This window comes from Sylvia atricapilla, chromosome 2 (genome assembly GCF_009819655.1).
Source record: "Sylvia atricapilla isolate bSylAtr1 chromosome 2, bSylAtr1.pri, whole genome shotgun sequence".
Classification (NCBI taxonomy): domain Eukaryota; kingdom Metazoa; phylum Chordata; class Aves; order Passeriformes; family Sylviidae; genus Sylvia; species Sylvia atricapilla.
In genome coordinates, this window is record NC_089141.1 from 24,049,368 (window position 1) to 24,069,013 (window position 19,646).

The 19,646-nt window shown below is 44.9% G+C and overlaps 1 protein-coding gene across 1 annotated transcript; it reads left to right on the forward strand.

The window, feature by feature from the left end:
* Positions 1–3,265: 3,265 nt before the first annotated feature.
* PLA1A (phospholipase A1 member A) lies at positions 3,266–18,037 on the forward strand. Its single transcript, XM_066340999.1, has 11 exons — positions 3,266–3,364; positions 4,975–5,176; positions 6,911–7,088; positions 7,812–7,920; positions 8,628–8,729; positions 9,524–9,613; positions 10,463–10,630; positions 11,686–11,775; positions 12,233–12,341; positions 15,684–15,848; positions 17,128–18,037. The coding sequence occupies exons 1-11, from the start codon at positions 3,280–3,282 to the stop codon at positions 17,210–17,212; spliced, it is 1,383 nt and encodes a 460-aa protein (XP_066197096.1). The 5' UTR covers positions 3,266–3,279; the 3' UTR covers positions 17,213–18,037.
* Positions 18,038–19,646: the final 1,609 nt, after the last annotated feature.

Below are 19,646 nucleotides of genomic sequence, written 5' to 3' on the forward strand. Positions count from 1 at the left end.
GGGAGCCCCCTACCCTGTAAAAGCTCCAAGTCACAGTGTTTACACCAGAAATGCAACATGGCCATCTTCCTGCAGCACTCTCTTGGCAGCAGCACATGTTCTCTGCTTCTGACTCATCCTCTTGTCAGATAAAATGTCCTCCCAAGACATCAGAGGCTTTGAATTGAATCATGTTGCAGGGAGGTTGCTTGCACACTACAACTTTCCTGTAGGTCATGAAATATTTCAGAGAGAAACCTGAAGCAGACAGTTTCACTTTGAAACAGGTTATTTTAGGGTGGAAGAAAGCACAGGAGGTCACCCACATGCATTTAAGGCAGGCCTCTGTTCTTCCTACTGAGCTGCTCCATGTAGAAGATGATTAGGGCTTCACATGTCAGAGAAGCTGAAAGAGAAACTTGAACCTGTAGGTTGGTGCCCTCACCTAGGCTCCTCTGCTTTGTAATACCTGGTAAGGATGCATTCTGCCTTATACATAGTTATACAGGCATGCTAGGTGGAAGATCCATAAAGTACTCCAAAAAGGCTCAGGTGGCTGGTTTTCCTCCTTTCCTGACAGACCACCCAAGCTGATTTGCCCATGTTTTCCCTTCTTCAGTTGCCAAGACAAACTTTAATGTTTACTTCCTGCTCTGTCATTGCTGGAACACACTTTGAAATTGCTTCTTGTTGAGATAAGAACTAATCCCACTTCTTCTGTCAGTCCTGGGAACAATACGCAGGAGTCTACATGCTTAATGCAGACCCCTGGTTTCTACTTCTCAGGCAAATGACAGAAAATACAGGAGCTCTGTGACCAAGCATTCCAGCATTAGAGGGAATCCAGAACTTAATGAACAGTGAACTAAGCTCTGAGTGTATTTCATGCCCTTCTTTGAGTGCAAAGGCCACAGGGAGAAGTCATCGTTTGCTTAGCTTGGACTTGGCTTCCCCCAGGGTCTGGTGCATTTTTTCCAGTATCAAAAATTAGTTTTCCAGGCTAACTGAATTTTCCTGTGATCAGATTTCCATTTGACCATTGGGTATTTGCAGTGCTTATACATCTCTGCCAGCTGTTGCTTCGTGGGTGGGGACTCGACACTTTCAGCTGAGTTGGGCAGTTTCAGCACTTGCTTGAATGTGCAGACAGCACATTTTTAAAATTTTCTTTTTAATTAAAGGAATTTGTGTATAAAGTCAAGTTTGTTTGCTTCCACTATCCCTGACATTCTCAAGCAAATCACACTGCTTCATGATTGTGCGTTGCAAGGGACTTTTAAAGGTAATCTAAAGCGGTTTGAAAGTCTTTGCAACAGTGCTCCCATTGCAATTATAATGACTCTCATTGGAAAGCAAAATGACTGGCATTAAGTTTCTGAATTAATATAACTGTAATTACTCTGTAATTACAGTTCACAAGCAATGAAAAGAAAACCCTTCATACCAAAATGGTTTTACTAGTAAGAGCATTGTAAGCAGAGTAACTTGAGTGGCTTTTGCTGTTTGCATAAAGAGTCACCAAAGTGTGCTGCTATGATAAATAATAATAATAAAAAAAAAAAAAATCCAGGAATTACTAAATCTGAGAATTCAGAAAAAAATACTGCTCAGGAAACAGAATTTTCAATTTCATTAAGACATTTCTTTTTAAAAAAACACCAGTTTTGTGCATTTGCAGAATTTTTAAATGCCAGGACGTTGTTTAACAGCTCTGCAAATACGCAAAATAAAACCAGATCTGCCCATCTTGACCAAAGATTTGTTTAATTCTAGGGCTGTAGTACTGGTGCCTGCTTTATATTACACGGTGTTTCAAAGTTTCCATAGGACTTGGAAAAGAAGGAATGGGCCTGTTGGAGTGCACAGGCTTTGTCTTACAATCTGAGAAATGTAAGATAAAGTAGGATGAATCTGGTACTGGGGATGGAAAGACAAAGAGTGGTCTGGAAGCCAGGACCTGGCTGTTGGCATTGCAGTTTTCAGTCTTGGAAAACTGATTGAGTTGACAAACTCAACCACGTATTTGTGAGACACTGAGGACCTGCTTCTCTGACAATAAACCAGCTTGATCCTGGAGGCAAGAGCTTCAGGGCCAGAAGGTATCTCTGTACGTATCTCTGGGAGGATGCAGCTGGGGTGGAGCTTCAATAGTCCTCCAGGCCAGGCAGCTGAGGCTGCCTAACTTTTCACTGAAAACTGGAGAAAATTACCTCAGAAGACTTGGAAATAAAACCATCTTCTGCCTAAAACAGCCCCAAAGCCTTCAGCTGGAACAAACTGAGGTAAGGAAATTGCTGTTATCACCAATAGTTCTAAAGAAAAGTAATGTCTGATGCTTTTAGAAACATCTTTGGTCATCTTCCTGATCAAACTAAAGAAATTTCTTCATTTTGTTGTTCAACTAAGCCACTGTAGATTAGTACCTGGACAGGGAACTTTACTTTGGTTGTTACCCTTCCTGCTATTTAGCATAGCCAAGGGTAAAGCTGCCTTGTCTATCACGATGGACCAACCCAGAGGATACAGGTGTGTCCTTACCTGAAAGCCCATCTCAGCCAGGGATATGGTACCTCCACATCATGAATGTCATGTTACATGTTTGGTTGTGCACTTACTCTTCTCCATCTGCATACATCAAAGCAGTAAAGTTTTTTATTCAAAGGTCTTTTTGAAGCATTTTCATGCTTATGATGCTGGTGCATTACTGAAGGGTGCCCCCATCCTAAAAAATGTAGTTTGGGCATGTTATGGTGATATGACCACCAGTCACATTTTAGCCTGCCTTTCCCCTCACTTTTCAGATGTAATCCACTGTTTTCCTTATTTAGGCTGTTACAGGTATCTGACCAAAAGTAGAAATACAGGAAAGAGAGCAATGCAGTAGGAAAATAAGATGCAAGGCTGATATGAATCTTCCTGGCAGGGACTTACTGTGAAGCCTTGTGATAAACCAGCATCCCTAGTCAGAATTTGGCAGAAAGGTCTGGGTAACAAGGATAAAGCACTGTAACTCTATCGCTTGCTGGGATAGGTTTCAGTGGCTGACTTCTGAAGTGAGAAGTTTCCCTTGAGGAAAGGGAGGAAGGGAGGAAAGGAAGATCACCATCTCCTTTAACCAAAAAGTCAGTGAAACCTCTGCTTCAAATTTTGACTAATGGTTAAATAAGAGCAGACATAGTTGCTCAAAATCCAAATTTGGTCATTTTCCCAAAAGTGCACAGGCTGATTGATCATTACAGAGTCAAGCTGATCATTAACTACAGCTGGTTTTCCCCTGTATAATCCTTATACTTGAACTGGATGAACAGGAAGATGGTTGAAAATCCGACGAGAAAGCTGCTCGTTGTTCTTGCTGTCCTCTTGCTGCCCAGCTCAGCACAAACAGGTAAGAAAAACATGAGTGCCTGGCAAGGGTTTTAAGGTTTTACAGAGGAGGATCTGAATTCAATTCTCCCTAAACAAGCTGTATGTCAAGAGGTCCTTGCAATAATCTTGGTAGGTGTGGGGGCAAAAAATGTAGTGCAAGAATGGTCCTTTCTTTTCTTGTGCTTTGATTCAATCACTCTCAGTGATTTAATTCTATTAACCTGACTTACAAGAATGATTCAGGTTTACCCTTCTGTGTAAGGACGCAGAAAAGAGATCGCTTGGCTCTGGCAGTGGCATCTCCTGCTTCAAAAGCTCAGCAAGTGTGATCTGCAGTAGCTGAGAGAAAATAAACAACTGCCAAAATTCGATTTCTTTCTTTAATTGTACAGCCAACGAGACTGCCATAGTGATCATATCTAAGTCCCACATCGTCTGCAGCTTCACTGCAGTGCATCTCCTGCCTTGCCTTTACTGATGATTCCTTCATCTTATGCCATTTCTGACACTCACTGTGCTGGCACTGGACCCACTTTTGCTACCTGGACTGGCTCATGACCTACATTTTTTCCAAGCTGATCTCTAAAACTATCTCTTTCTTCCTTGTCAGTGCACAGGAAGACCGAAATAAACAACAGTAATGGATAGTCCCATCCTTCTAGGGGAATCTGAATTTTGAATCTCACCCCTTTGTGCTGACCCATAGGCCATGTTTTGTATAGCTGGCGCAAAGTATCTTCTGAGGGAAATTGGGAAGCTGGTTGTTTGATTGAAAAATACATAAATGAATAATTATTTTATCATATGTCAGATTCAAGGTGGTTTCACTTCCTCCAGCCCAGAAAGGGAAGGTGCGTGTATTTTCATTACAGCAGGATGTCACCACGCCAGCTCTTAAAGTAACACTGCTAGTGACACACACTGCTGAACTTTTGTGCTTGCTTTCTAGCCTAAATTTGCCTAGATGTTTTACTAGCTACGGGTTGGATGTTTATTTTTTTCTGTCTAGGTCAAAGTGCCTTCCTAGGTCAAAGTCAGCAACCATTCCCTTCTCATAAAGCATTTTCATCCAGTAAATGAATCAATTGTGAAACTATCATTAACATGCTTTTTCATCAGCATTCTCATATTTTATCATCAGCATTCTTATACTTATTTCTGGAGTTTTGATGCAATTGTCAGTTAGATTTTTACCTTCTACTAAGCCTACCAGAATTTGAACAGAAATATACCCATCATTCAGTGGTGACTACCTGTCAGCAACCATTTTTTTAAAGATCTAACAGCCACCTCATAAATGTACTTAGTAGCTGATGTAGGTGGCCAGTTTGCCAAAAAACCCAGCAAAATATCACTCACCTCATGGTAAAACAACACTCAGAAGTCAAAGCTGGTATGACATTCATGGTTACTTTCCCAGAGCTAGAAATCCAGCAAAGGACAGAAACAGCTTTATCAGTTGGGTAAAGTTTCCAGCATTGTCCCATTTTAATTTATGCTCTATACTTTTAATCTTTATCAATAGAAGTGAAATTGCTACCTTCATTTTCCTAATAAATTAGAATGAGGGATTTTTTTTCCCGTTGCATGGGCACAGACTAAGTGTGCCACTCCCACCCTCTTGTGCAGGGAATACAGACAGACTCTCAGGACATCACTGCAATGACTTCCAGAGAGCCAATATCCTACGGGGCAGCAAGCTTAAGGTCCAATTTCTTCTGTTCACCTCCTCGAGCCCCAGCTGTGGAGAGCTGATTTCAGCTGATGATGACATCAAGAACTACAGCTTCAACAACAGCCTGGAAACCAAAATCATCATCCATGGCTTCAGGTGAGAGAAAGAAGAGCACTGTGACCAAGTTTTCACTGGTAAATTAAACACTGCTGGGGAATTCCCAAGCAGTCGGTGGGCTGGCATGCTCCTGCTTGTGTGACCTTCTTATCTTATCTCCCCAGCAGAGTGACTGCATGCAAAACAACTGCTAAGAACAGACTGGGGTTCTCATCCCCAAACTGGACCCAGGAATTTTCTGGGAGGCCAATGATGGAAAATGTTGCTGATATCCCCCATTACAGGACAACTTGAAGTCCTCCAGTTTGTGACCAGTTGCCTTTTCTTGTGTGTGCTTCACACCCTTTAGAGCCTAAAAAAACCTAGAAATTAAAATGAATTTCTTTTTCTTTCTTTCTTTCTTTTTCTTTCTTTCTCTTTCTTTCTTTCTTTCTTTTTCTTTCTTTCTTTCTTTCTTTCTTTCTTTCTTTCTTTCTTTCTTTCTTTCTTTTTCTTCCTTCTCTCTACCTTTCTTTCTTTCTTTCTTTCTTTCTTTCTTTCTTTCTTTCTTTCTTTCTTTCTTCTCTTCCCTTCCTTTCCTTTCCTTTCCTTTTCCTTTCCTTTCCTTTCCTTTCCTTTCCTTTCCTTTCCTTTCCTTTCCTTTCCTTTCCTTTCCTTTCCTTTCCTTTCCTTTCCTTTCCTTTCCTTTCCTTTCCTTTCCTTTCCTTTCCTTTCCTTTCCTTTCCTTTCCTTTCCTTTCCTTTCCTTTCCTTTCCTTTCCTTTCCTTTCCTTTCCTTTCCTTTCCTTTCCTTTCCTTTCCTTTCCTTTCCTTTCCTTTCCTTTCCTTTCCTTTCCTTTCCTTTCCTTTCCTTTCCTTTCCCTCCCTCCCTTTCTTCTCTCTTTATCTCTCTCTCTTCCTTCACATCTTTCTATTTCTTTCCTTTTTCCAACATTTTTAGTTAAGAAGTCATTTAAGATTCTTGTCCCTTTAAATTGTGTTCTTGGATTTCATGCCAAATAGCCTGGATAAATGAGCCATTTAGAATGGCAGACAGATTGTCCTTCTATTCTTGAAAGTGTTGGGATTGGAGCCGGGTTTGTTTATTTTTTAATTGCCATCATTCTGCAAGCTTCTGTGCCATTTTTCAGCCAGGCGTGACCCTATAATATTATTTATTTTGAAGTGCAAAAGCCTGAATAGAAAGTGCATAGAAAACCAGGATGAGACCACAGCAGATGTTGCAGGGTCTTCTCAGAAAACCATCTGTTGTCTTCAAGTGAGATATCACACTCTTCACCAGGTGGCATTAGAGAAACTGGGTAGAACAGAGCCTCCTTTGTTTTCCTGGAATTCTTTGGTATAGTGTCTATTTTAAATTGTCTAGAGATGGTGAAATGAGAGATGAGAAAATGTAGCAGTGAAAAGCCAGGTGATCTGGCCAAGGACTTCCTGCAGAGAAGGATCCAGGTGTTCTCAGTCACTTCACTTACTCCAGACGGGCTCTGTGGTGGCGAAATGAATCACCACAGAGAAAGATCTCAGCTTGAGCCTTGCAAATGTTATATCAGTCATCAAAACATCTGGTTCTCTCCTGAATCAGAGCATTCTTGAAAGTTTTATTACACCACCACAGAAAAGTTTCCAGGTGTGGGTGTCTGGCACAAAAATAATTTTCAGCCACTGTCTGGCAGCCTCCTCTGAGCCATGTGAAGCTCCAGCAGCAGTGAACAACACGGTGGCACATGCCCTGCTTGGGGAACACCTAACATCCTTGTCTCTGGTGAGTCTACAGGGCTTTGGGTACCAAACCTTCCTGGATCGAAGGGCTTGTCCAAGCCATACTGCACAGCAGCCGGGTGAATGTGATCGCAGTGGACTGGGTTTATGGGTCTACAGGAGCCTATACCTCTGCAGTGGAAAATGTCACACAGCTGGCCCTTGCCGTCTCACAGTTCATCAGCAAGCTCCTGGTAAGCTACTGTGCATTTCCAGTGCAGGGAGCATGGACAGGGAGCTGCTCCCAACCTGCTGTATCCACGAGTTGGACAAGTGGATTTTTATTTCAGATTATTTCTTTTCCCCTCCTTCAATCCAGGCTTGAGCATGCTACCATTTTTCTTCATCCTTTTGAGTTTTGACATTTTCTGGAAAAAAAACACAGTTGTCAGCTGCCTCTCCAGTTCAGATCAAACTGAAAGCCTGCCTTGGGTTTTCTCAGATCCATATTCACTGGACAGTCTTCTTCTTCTGATGACAAATTTTGTCCAGGAAACTGGAGGGAGTGAGATTTGAGGCTATATTATATTTGCTCTTGGCTTCAGATATACTTCCCAGTATGTGGAAATCCCTAGATGTGTCCCATTCTGTTCATGCAAAGCACAGTTGAACAAGACTTCTGCAACCAGGGTGATGAATCCTTGTGTTCACCAGCTACATGTAAACTCTCCATGAAATGTTTGCAGTGCTGACCAACCTGCTTAGGGCTGGGTTTGCATCTGTGGACCTGAAGAAAGACTGAAAAACAGAAAGGGCAATCAATACCCATCATTTCCTTAAGTATTTAGTTTTCCAATGTACACCTCAAAAGCAATCCTACATTAGGAGAGTTATAGAGCTTCTGTGTGGGCTGGGACAGGGCATTTCACCTTTCTGCTCCAGTAGAAACAATGATTTGTGTAATTGTCACCTTGCAGGCCCTGGGAGTCTCAGGGACATCTATCCACATCATTGGGATAAGCCTCGGAGCACACGTCGGGGGCCTGGTGGGGCACTTCCACGGCGGCCGCCTGGGACGGATAACAGGTATCATCACACCGAGCCTGGGGGCCTCACCTGCCCTGCAAGAGAGAGAATGAAAGAGCAAGAAAGGGGAGTCATTCGGAGTGCTCTTTGAATATCATAAGGGCTCACTGGATCCAAGCTTATGCGCTTCTTCCTCGATTCTGACAGCACCTTTCCAACATCAATTCCCCCCCACTCCCAAAAGAAAGGGAAAAGGGGGAAAGGGCTGTGGGGAAAACGCTCAGAAGCCTCTGTTTTAAAACTGTTAGGTAGTATGAAACTTCTGTAACTCCTGAGTTGGTTAATGCCTGGGGTGCTGAATTCACCACCTAACTGCTGATCTCCAGTGATATTTCTCAGACTATAGTGCTAATACACACGACAGTACAATTTGGGAAGGCATTGAAAAGTTGGATTGTCTTTCACCAAAACTCTAAGAGACGCTGTGCACCCACTCTGTCAGAGCTATTTAAAGTCCAGTCATGGCCTTACAGCCTGGAACCTTGAGTTAAAACACTGCTAAAAGGTTGTGGGACAGCGAGGACAATGCATGGAAGCTGTGGTGGAAGTTGGCGCTGGCAGAAACTATTGTGGAGCTTAATTGCTGAAACCTGGGACTAATTCATTATTTCTGCCTAGCACTAAGGTTTTAGATAAAATAACTGGTCCAGAAATAAGAAAGAGAGGGTCTAAAGAGTACTTATTAAGGGTGTCTGATTTCGTTACAGCCCTGGATCCTGCAGGCCCTAAGTACACCAGAGCCAGCCCCGAGGAACGCCTGGATCCTGGGGATGCCCTCTTCGTGGAAGCCATTCATACTGATGCTGACAGTAAGCTGGCTTCCCTCTTCCTCAGCCTGGACTTCTGTTCCTCCTGACATCCTTACAGCTAAGGGGTCTATAGGCCATTGTCCCTTTTTGCCAGACTACCATGAGTTTGAGTTCACTCTGAGTAGGTTTCTTGTTAAGAAAGGCTTTGATGATGAATTCATACCCCAGAGTACTTCAAACAACAGACAGGCAGAGATTGCTGCAGCAGAGTGAGTTTATGCAGAACCAGCTTGGCAGGACATTTACTGCGTGAAGGGAATTTATAGGTCTAGTTTCACTTTTGGTTTTTTTCCCACCTCATGTAAGAAAGGTGCCACTGAGAGTGCTGTCGGAAGGTAAGAGAGTCAAACCAACAGCTGGTGCAACAACAGAGTGACTTCTCTAAAAGCACCAAGGATCTACAAAAGCACATTGCTAAAGAATAATGTGGTGCCTTTGAGTCACACCTTTTGCCTCAGGGAAACCTCTGCCAACACAATTCTCAATTATCCTTCATAATCCCACATTAGTCAGTTTAGTTCTCCTTTCCGTAGAATCAAGAACTAGAGTCACTCAGGTGGTGGTTAAGACACAGTTTCCAGACATTTTGATGGCAGGGCCCAGAGCATTTTCTGCTCCATGCATCAAACCTGCACATGTAGAAGCAGGAAATCTGACCTTGATGTCTCCAGCATTAGGGATGGTTCCAGTACTACTAATACTCAACCAGTTACTGGGACCTGTCATGAACATGTAGGAAAAAGCCTACAGAAGAGCCAAGCCTGAGAATGAAGTGGCATTTCCCCTCCTTTCAGATTTTGGCATCCGGATTCCTGTAGGCCACATCGATTATTTTGTCAATGGAGGCAAAGATCAGCCAGGATGCCCCAGATTCATCTCTGCAGGTAAGGACACTCTCTGGCCAAGCAAAGAGCTTTCATGGCCATTGAGCAGACTGTGAAAATGCTGCTTGGCAAGCAGCTCTTGCTACAGCCAGGGCAGTCAGCAAAGCAAGACAAACACATTCACAGCCCACCTCTTTTGTCAGCAGTACGAGAAGCAAGTGAAATTAAAATCACATACAGATCAAGTGTCTTGGCAGCACCACTGTCAAGAGATGCGATTTTGGTGATGCTTCTCTGTGACACAAAACTCTAGCTTCAGCAGAGATAAAATGCTAGAAAGGCTCTTAGGTAGCACTAACAAAGGCTGCTCTTTGTTTTCATGCTGGAAGTTGTGTCTACTTAGAGAGACAGTTCAGACAATTACTGTCCTTCTCTTCTAGAGAAGAGGACTTCCCACAGTAAACAGTGTGAACTCATTAACATTCAAATATGGTCTGTATGACTCAGTTGCGTTGAGGGTCAGCTTACCTGGGATACCTATGGTACCTCATTTCCCATAGCTGGGGTTTCAGTGCAGGTGAAAGTCAAAGCTGCTGCACCCCCTTACAGAGAGCTTGATTGATGGCCTGACTGATGGGACACTGACAGGAACATGACAGCCCTGTGGTGCCTCTCTTCTAAGGGACTCAGCCTGAGAAATCGATACACTTCTAACTTCCTGCAGAAGTTTTCTTGCAGTGGGATCTGGGCTTGTAGACACAGAAATGCCCTGCAAAATGTTATTAATGGGACAGTGATCACTGCAGTAAGAGTGATCCTTCACTCCCAGTTCCTTGGGAATGAGCAAAAAGCCTGAAGCTGATAGGAAGGCTCATGGTTGCTTTTCTCTGGTTGATTTTTTCCTTGCAGGCTATAACTTCCTGATCTGTGATCACGTGCGGGCAGTACATCTCTACATCAGTGCCTTGAACCATCCCTGTCCCATCGTGGGGTTCCCCTGTGCAAGTCATCAAGATTTTCTAAATGGTCGTTGCCTGGACTGTGCAGAACCCTTCCTGTCCTCCTGTCCCAGGATAGGTACAGTACCAGCACGAGACCTGCCTGGAGCAGATGACAGTACACTCCTGATGGTATCAGTGCAGAGCACAGGATGCAGTCCAGAATTCTCTGAGCAGGATTTGCTTTGGATCTGTTTCTGGGAAGAGTGGCAAGCTGTTTCATTTCCAGGCTTCTATAGACACATTATAAAAGTTCATATATTGCCCAAGGTAGAACAGCAAAATCTTGAACATTTCTGATCTTTGAACATTTCCTAGGGCCCAGATATGTGTTGAAAGAGAATTTCAAGAATCACCTGCAAGAATCAATAGGCAATCAGCTCAAAAAAATGTCTTGTTGAGAGTAGCAGCTCAAAATTTTAGCTCAACCCTGAAGTCCTATTCTTCTACACCACTCACTGTTGCTGAGTCACCTCCTTTTCACATTTTTCTGCCATGGTCACCCCAGAGATGCATGGGTCCAGATGATGACTGGGAGAAGGTAATAGGTGCCTCTTTTAGGCTTCTGAAACTGGGCTGTAGCATGAGGAGAGGAAGTGCCCTCTGCTGCTATTTGCAGTATGGTACCAGAGGAACACAAAGTGAGGCCTTTTTTGGTATAGGTTCTCTCAGATCAGCCACCTGTTCCCCATCACACCAAACCATTTTGCCAGCTATTCAATGATGCAGCCCACGAGTTATGGTGGTTTCCTCATTTGACCAAGGAATTCAATTTCCCCTGTGTTTGCACTGTCATTTACATCTGCACCAAGTTTCCTGACTTGGTAGTCTTTAGTTCTGCTCATTTTGCACAGATGCAACTGAAAGCACAGTTTGTTAGCAGAGCAATGAAAAGAAAGCCACCAAGAGGGTCTCTGGTGATAATTACCTGGGGTAGCCAGAGGAGGTTTCCTGAGGGAATGTTAACCTGTCAAATAGACACCACAAACTTGTACTCGCTCTGATTTGCACTGGTGTCAGAAAGGGACCTGTTCGCCAAGATAGGGGAGTCAGGCAGGGTGAAAGGAGGTGACTTATTATATTTCTGTTCTGTCATCATGGCTTTCCCTGCACTGACTTCCTTTCCTCCCACAGGTCTGCTGGAGCAGGCAGGGGTCAACATGAGCAGGCTGCCTCAGGAAGTGAAAGTTTTTTTAATGACCAGTCCTTCACCCCCATTCTGTGGTAAGTAGCATGAGAGAAAAAGGAGCCAGAAGAGTGTTGACCAAGGAAGTAGATCCTTTGAGGAGCCCAGGTAGTTACAGCACACTACCCCAGCAGAGTCAGCTGCTGTGGGCCATGGGGTCTGAGACACACCACTGAAGAGCAATAACCCTGATCATCTCCTCCATAAAGCCATTTCCAACAGATTTGTTACTGTGGGCACAGCCCTGAACTAACATAGCCATATGGTTTCAGGGCTGAAGTAAAAGGGATTGAAAATGCCTGTCTGTTTACACTGGGGCTATACAGACATGCCCCCTGTGCCTCACATAGCACAGAGACTTGATTGTTTCTCATGTCTGTTTAATCTTTTCTGCTGGTAGGGCCAGGGAATGAGTGCTAGAACCCCTCTTTTGTCATGGGTAGGTCCTGCAGCTTGCACATGTCCTCACTCCCACATTCTTTGCTTCCTGCTCAGTCTACCACAGCCTGGTTGAGTTCCACTTGCTGAAGAGAAGAAACAGAGTCACCAGCATTGAGATCAGTTTCAGCAGCAACGGCACCAAGGACACAGCAAAGATCACCATGTGAGTGACAGTGCATGCTTCTGACCTGTTTCTTCCAGTCTCCATGAGTAAAGATGTTTATCCTAGTCCAGGAAAAGCATAAAAACGGTGTATTTCCCTGAGTGATTAACCACCTGTTTCTTGAGTCCCTCCACATTTTCCTTAAATGCCCTCAAGAATCAAGCATGTGTTACCATTACTCAGTAACCCTGACTGGGTCCATGTCTTTCCCAAGTGCACAAAAGAGTAGGAACACCCTGGGAGCCCCAGATTTACATCCTTTTGTGTGGCTACGCTGGCTCCTTTTCCACACCATACCCTGACCTGGCGCCACTTCAAACTGCAATCACTGTCAGACAGTTATTAGCCCTGCTCTGGCAGGCAGGAGTGGCTTACAGCAAGACCCCAATCCACTAGAGGCTCCAGGCAGATGCACTTGGTGGCTTAGATATTTCTCTTGATGCCCAAGAGGACAGCAGTGCCAAAGAGGAGACAAGTGCACCTCAGCATAATTAGAAACGTGTTAGTAGCTTGTTGCAGTAATGCTCTCACTCCCATTGCGGGCAAAAGCAAGGGGCAGGGGACCAAGACCCACTGTGTAGACAGAAAGATTCCTCTTGAAAGCACTACCCTCTGCCAGACCATGTCTGAATTAAAAGATCAGACTCCACAGCTTTCACAGTTCTTGCCACCTGGGGATTTCCCCACCACAAGTTCCCCAGAGCCTTCCTCACTTCTTCCTACTCCTCATCCATTGCTCTGGACTGGGAACCACGAGGCTAGTACATGCTGCTGGCTTCCTCAGAGAGCAGGAAAGCAGCCTGCTAAAGAGTCCTAGCCAGCTCTCCTGGGATCACAGGGATTCCAGTGCTGGCTCCTACACAGTCCTTACTGCTAGGCAAAAATACTGTGACCTCAGCTAATCGTGTTGATGATTCAGTCATGGGCACCAGGAGGCAGGGGGGAGAAATGGGGAAGGGGAAGCCACACCCTAGGGTACTCTCCAGGGTGACACAGATGGGTTGGTCACGGATTTCCAGCCAGGCACCACAATTTGGGTTTGTACTCCAGCCTGGTGGAGCTCGGTCTGTTCAACTCCTCCTGGTTTGGAATCTGCCTTTTCCACATATGCAGGAGGGAAGAAACAGTAACAGCCAGGTCAGAGCAGGACTCGTGCAGCCCTTCCATCGGCAGTTGTTGGACACTAGGTTTGGTGGGAGTCCAGCAGGAGGCATGTGAGCGCTAGAGGGAAAGGCTGCCCGGGGAAGTGAGCCAGGCAGGCAATCCCGAGGCTTTGCTGTACCCTCCGGTTTTAATGAGACAGTGCAGTTAGAGCAGGGTAACCTATCCAGAGATGCCCGGCAGGGGAGAACAGCAGCTGGCTTTCTTTTAAATGCCTTTCTTAGAAGCACAAGGCTAAACTGAAAAATTTGCTTAGAGCAATAAACCTACAGATTTGAAAGTATCAAATTGAAAATATCCCTTTTATTTCCCACTAGTAGCAAAGGGCAAATTTGTTCTAGGCAAAGCTCAGCCCCTCAGTGCAGTCAAGCTCAGAGTATCAAATGGGCATCTAAACATAGATCCTCACATCACAGTTCAGACACTGATCGATCAGTGACTTATCTCAGATGATCTGTCATGTATATCATCCTGCAGTTTCCCAGAAGTGCAGAGGCACTTACTTGGGAGTGTTCAGCTAGTCTCAGACCTTCAGCAAAGGACTGACATGGTTGTGTCTTGCCTCACACTGCCCTTCTCATCTCCTCTCCCAAATACCCATTCCACTCTCACTCCTCCCCACACGTTGCTCAGAATGCCCCAAGAGACACGTCCCCAAGCTTCAGTAGCTGACATGGGCCTGACTAGAGAAGAGTTTGTTACACAGGACTCTTCCCAGCTGCACTGCTGTCTGCTTACACATCCCTTGACATCATCCCCCATATCCAAGAAAACCTACCTCTGAAGCCAGCCAAGTCTTTTAAATCCATCCAAAGGTTGTGCAGGATTGGACCAAGTGTCAGTGCCAGGAGTGGCTCTTTTGATATGGTTAGCTGTACTGCATTCCTCTGTCCATGGACAATATGCCATAGAGAGATGGCCTCCATTTGCTATCCATTATTCACTTTTATAACCACAATTTTGCCATGCTTCTTATTTTTAGCAGCTTCAAGCCAGACACAGACACACAAAACCCAGCACCTACAGCTGCAGTCTAAGGGAGGGACTGGGTGTGCTGGTGTGTGTTGGCTGCTGTGAGTGCTGCTGGCCACCACATGCCCGAGAGTTACTTTGATTAGCAGAATTGTAGGGTCTTCCTGACCCTTTTGTCACCTCTCCCCTTTCCCTGCCATCATGTTTCTGACCAAACAGACACAGGTGGTTCTGGGACCATGCCAAGTGAGCTGAACATATATCATTCTTCATGAGCACAAGGAAATCCATGATCCCCAAGCTTTAGGAGGTGCCAACTAGATTAACTGTAAGGCCCACTGGATGGACTCCATAGAAGGGACTTAAAATACCTGGGCAGCACAGATCTGTGGCACACAACTCACTGGGCTCTGGTCATTGGCTCATTATCAAACCTCTGTCATTTCTCAGTTCACATTGCCTGGCTAAGGGCATAGAGATGGACAAAGGTCCCTCTGTCCAAGCATCCCACCTTCAACATGATCAAAAGCAAGTAGCTAGAGAAGAGTAGAAAAAAATATCTGTGTAAGCATGTAGCAGTACTTCCCCAAAGAGTTTCCCTGTGTCAAGTTACATTTCAGAGCCAAAGATGAGATCTTTATCCTTACTAGCTTTTGTATTCCACAAACCTGCCCAGTCCCCCTCCCTTGACTCATAGTTATGTAAACTTCCTGGTATTCACAACATCCCAAAGCAAGGATTTTCACAGCTTGAAAGCAGTGGTACTCTGTGCAGTGTGCATTCTTTTTGAGCCTGCCACCTCTTAGCTTTCTTTGAGGACCCCAGTTTGTGTACTGGAAGAAATTATGAACAACGGATCCTCATCCATGCCATTCACCATTTCATAGATGTTGACTTATCTACTACTTACCTCTCTGTGGCAAGCTGAGCAGTGTTTCAATCAATATGCAACAGTAAGAAGAGCTGGTGATGGAAGGAAGGATATTTATTCAGAAATATTCCTGAATACAGAGATAAAACGTGGAAAGACAGCCTGTAGGACGTTCATGCAATGCCTTGTTCTGACAGATGAGTCTTCTAATTCAATTTTATTACACGAGGGCTTCACAATCATACTGCAGATTCCTCCAGTGTTTCCATGGATTGCACATGGACTGTATCTGCAGGTTGACTGAACACATCCCTCCCATCTCTCATCCTGCCTTGCAGACCTAAGGACGAGGAGACAGGCAAACATCTGCTGGCCCACCGAGTTCCCCTCTGCCAGATAAACAGTGTGACCCTGAAGTATATCCCCAAGAATCATTTTTGGAGCAAGGATGAGCCATTTGTTGTTGGCAAGTTCTGTGTAGCACCACTGCCTCTCACTAGCAGGTAAGCCTCAGGAATGTCCTGCAGGGATGCACTGAGCCTATCGATGAAGCCTGTGGTTTGAAGCAATGCATTTTACTTCCTATTTAGGGAAACACATAAAGAGGTCTTTTTGCCATCACCTCTGTGTCCCTATGTAACTCATTTTGTATTTGTGAAAGAGAAAAGCTACAAAGGTAGTTTTCTAGGAGTTTTCTAAAATTCTTCCCCCAGGATAAAAGTGTTGTGCCATGGAAGAAATAGGGCTGTGACTCACATCACCTGGAAGATAGTTAAGTCCCAAACCATGGCAAAAGCTTGTACTAACTAGAATTTATTCCTTTGTCCTTGCTTGCCCTCTCCATCTTCCCCTGTCTACTATGGGCCCCCATCTAAAACATGACATGTGAATGTTTTTCAGGATGAGACAACAGAAGACCAATAATATATTTCTGTGTCTTATACAGCAAGGTTTATAAAACACTAAGGTTACAGACAACCATTTTGGCATTTTCTAGGTGAGACATGGTAGAGTATATACCTTCAGCCAAAGTTACCTTTCCTGGAGTAAAAGCAGCCAAGTCCTTCTCATCCTGAGAGAGATAATTGTCTTCTCCATAATACAATATTCTTGACTGGAGTTTTGTAGATCCAAAGTTCTTGCAGGCAGGACAAAAGAGCTGGTTCTACACTGGCACATTAAACTCTCCATCTTCATTGCTTCTTAAATGCTAGGTCAAGGCTGAAGCAAGCCAGTGGATACATCAAAGCAGGTTCAAATTCTGTTTTGATGGACAGTAAGGAGGCTGAAGTTCTGGCTGAAGTAAAAATATATCCAGTAGTCCCAGAGAGGGGAAGAAAAAAAAGGCATTCCTGTATAAATACCAGGTACTCCCTTGAATACAAGGGCTATTCCTTACTAGCATGTTTTGCACTCCAGAGCTGGGATGGATGCGATGTGTTTTTATCACTTATGAATGGGACAGCAAGGCACATTGGCTGAAAGAGGTGCTGGCCTGCACCCCTGGAAGCACTGGACTTGGCTTTGATACAGATAGAAGGCTGTAGAGTTGCACAGGCTCACAACTGAGCTCCTGTCACTGTGCTGGTGAGGTCAAGGGAAAGGTGAAGGACACAAGCCCATACGTGCCCTTCCAGCCAGTTCATCCCAGCCAGGGCACAGCACCTCATTTACTGTCCCTTGCAAAGCAGTGCGAGGTCCAGCACTTTGCTTGCTTCTGTGTTAGGATAGCAACCTCCACCTGCCAATGCCCAGCCTGACTTCTCTGTGCTCTTCCCACAGCAGGACAACGTCATGTCTGCCCAAGAACCTCACCCTCCCCAGCAAAACAGACATCTCCTATGACCTGTCTACGGCTTGTGCCTAGCTCTGCCTTCAGGATACACAGAACCAGAATGGAGTCTTAAACCTATTGCTGCTCTCTGCTCCCAGATGACACTTTCACCATAAAACTGGGTGGGTTTTTTACTGCCTGCATTAGGGGCAAGATATCAAGGAAAAGAAGTGTGTGGCAGATTGACAAATACAAGGCTAACTGGTTACAGCAAAATCTTCCAGTTAAAAGACTGGATTGACACTTTTGTCTCACAGGTTCTGTACCCAGGTCTCAAAGTGAGACAGGAAAGTCATTCAATCTCATGGTTTGAATCTGTATGAAAGAAGGAGTAGATCATATCACTATTTTCATGATGCAAGTATTAGTATAATTCATTAGTGTTTTATGTTAAACTGTCCTGAAATCTTCATATTAAAGGTGAGAGGTATTATTTTTACTCAGAAAGGGGAAAGGTGTGGTCCAAGTTTGGCACAGGAAGGAGTCATTCTTAGCCAGAACTCCAATGGGAAACCCACTAGATCCATCTACAAGCTGCTTTCAGAGCAGCTGAAATATTAATTTCAAGCACATAATTCTCTCTGAAGCTCAGATGAAGTGAAGCAGATACCAGGAGCAGCACAGAGCTCTCACATCCAATTTTGCACTGCTTTCACCATCTGCCCAGAATAGAAGATAGTAGGAGAATGGAGCATTGCAGCCACAGGGCCACCTAAAACAAATTAGTCCCAGGAACTCAGCACAGCCAAGTCTGGAAATAATTGGTGAAAGATTACAGTGGGATGCATGACCACAAAAACAACACACCCACACCTTTTCCACACCATGCAAATTAAAGAGATGACAAGCGTTTCATAATTTCTACTCACAAATCACATCTTCTGTTGACCATTTTCTCTGCTTCCCTGTACTGGCTTCGATGAGTGACAGAAAAGTGCACCAGGAATTCCATGATCAGGAGTGAGGGACATGCTAAAAGCATTCTTGCCATGAAGAGTTGTCTCAAGTCATTTGCCATGAGCTGTCACTCCTGCTCCTGTCTAGTGTGGACCCTGTCTAGTGTCTCCACAGCAGGATTAGCTCCTGCTTTCAGTTCACATCTGAGATTTTGGGCCCTGCTTTATGGCTGTTTGGAAGGACAGCTGACAAACACCATCTCCAACACACCCTTGGGAGGGGGACACAGCTGGACTCTGACAACCTGAGAGAGATCCATGTTAGCTGGCACTATGATTGAAGAGTTTCTTGGGAGCTTCTTTTTGGAGACTGGATTATAAACTCAGCAGGCACCTGTGAAGGGCAGTGTGTAATTCTGCCCAGCCTGTCCACTGCTCCAGGCAGGTGTATAAAGTACCTCAGCACAGTTTCACTGTGCATTTCAGTCCCTTTGCAGAAGGGACACCCACAGCTCTCGTGTCAATCTGCTGCAGACATTTCTGAGCTGTGAAAGGCAGTGGGGTCAGGCTGAAGCACCAATGTACTGACATGGAAATGACCATGAGCAGGATGATTCCCAGGCCTGGGGCAGCCCCATTCTCCTGGTGTGGAGCTCTGGTGTGGGAGCAAAGGTGAGCAGTGCAAGGAGCTGTACATGACAGATCCCACATACCCAGCATTCCAGAGACCCTCAGCGAGAGTGCCAGATCCCAAGAGCACAGGTTTTGCCAAGCTGAGACTTGTAAGACAGGCCAAACACTGGGCCACAGCCCCTGTGTGAGCAGGGCAGGGCAGGTGGGGCTGCCTCCAGCAGCCCAGGTCTGTCACAAAGCCAGACCCACAGGCAGAATGGCTGTGCCCCAACATGCCCCAGAGGCACTGAAGGGCACACCCTTCCCTGTGCTAACAGAAGAACCAACATTCTTTGCACTTTCCCTGAATACCTGCCCTGGAGAGGCATTGCTCAACTTGACTGCACCAGGCTCTGCCAGACAGAGGATTCCTCCACAGGTACTTCCAATTCCTTGACTGAGGAAATGGCTGGGGAAGCTCATGAGACAAATCCAGTTGCAGCTGAACTTGGAAGAGGCTTTCCATCTCTACACTATTTTCATTAAGGCATTGTCCTTCCTATCAATGGCTACTCTCTTCACAGATGTTTTATATCCATTCCTTTTTTCATTTGATGTTTGTGCACTCTGAGGTCACACCCCCTTAACTACAGAGAAGAAAGGGTTCTTGCCTACACCCGTTCCCAATCTCAATTCCTTCTCTTTCTTAGTTCAAGAATCAGTGCAAACAACCAACCAGAAGTCTTTTTTCATCAGCTTCTTTGAGAAGTTGTGCTCATCATAAATGAGAAATCCTAACTCCTGGCAAAGTAAGTTGTGGTCTCACTAGAGTGCATGCCCAGTGAGATGCATATCATCAGACTCTCCTTTGCAAGCCCTTTACCAAAGCTGTCAGGTGGCCCATTTCCCCTCACCCTATCCACTCTGTGCCTTGAGATCACCTCAAGTGGTCTCCCTTC

Coding starts and splice junctions, on each gene's coding strand:
- PLA1A (XM_066340999.1), top strand. CDS start 3,280: ATGAACAGGAAGATGGTTGAAAATCCGACGAGAAAGCTGCTCGTTGTT. Junction 5,177..6,910: donor ATCATCATCCATGGCTTCAG/GTGAGAGAAAGA, acceptor GTGAGTCTACAG/GGCTTTGGGTACCAAACCTT. Junction 8,730..9,523: donor CATTCATACTGATGCTGACA/GTAAGCTGGCTT, acceptor CCCTCCTTTCAG/ATTTTGGCATCCGGATTCCT.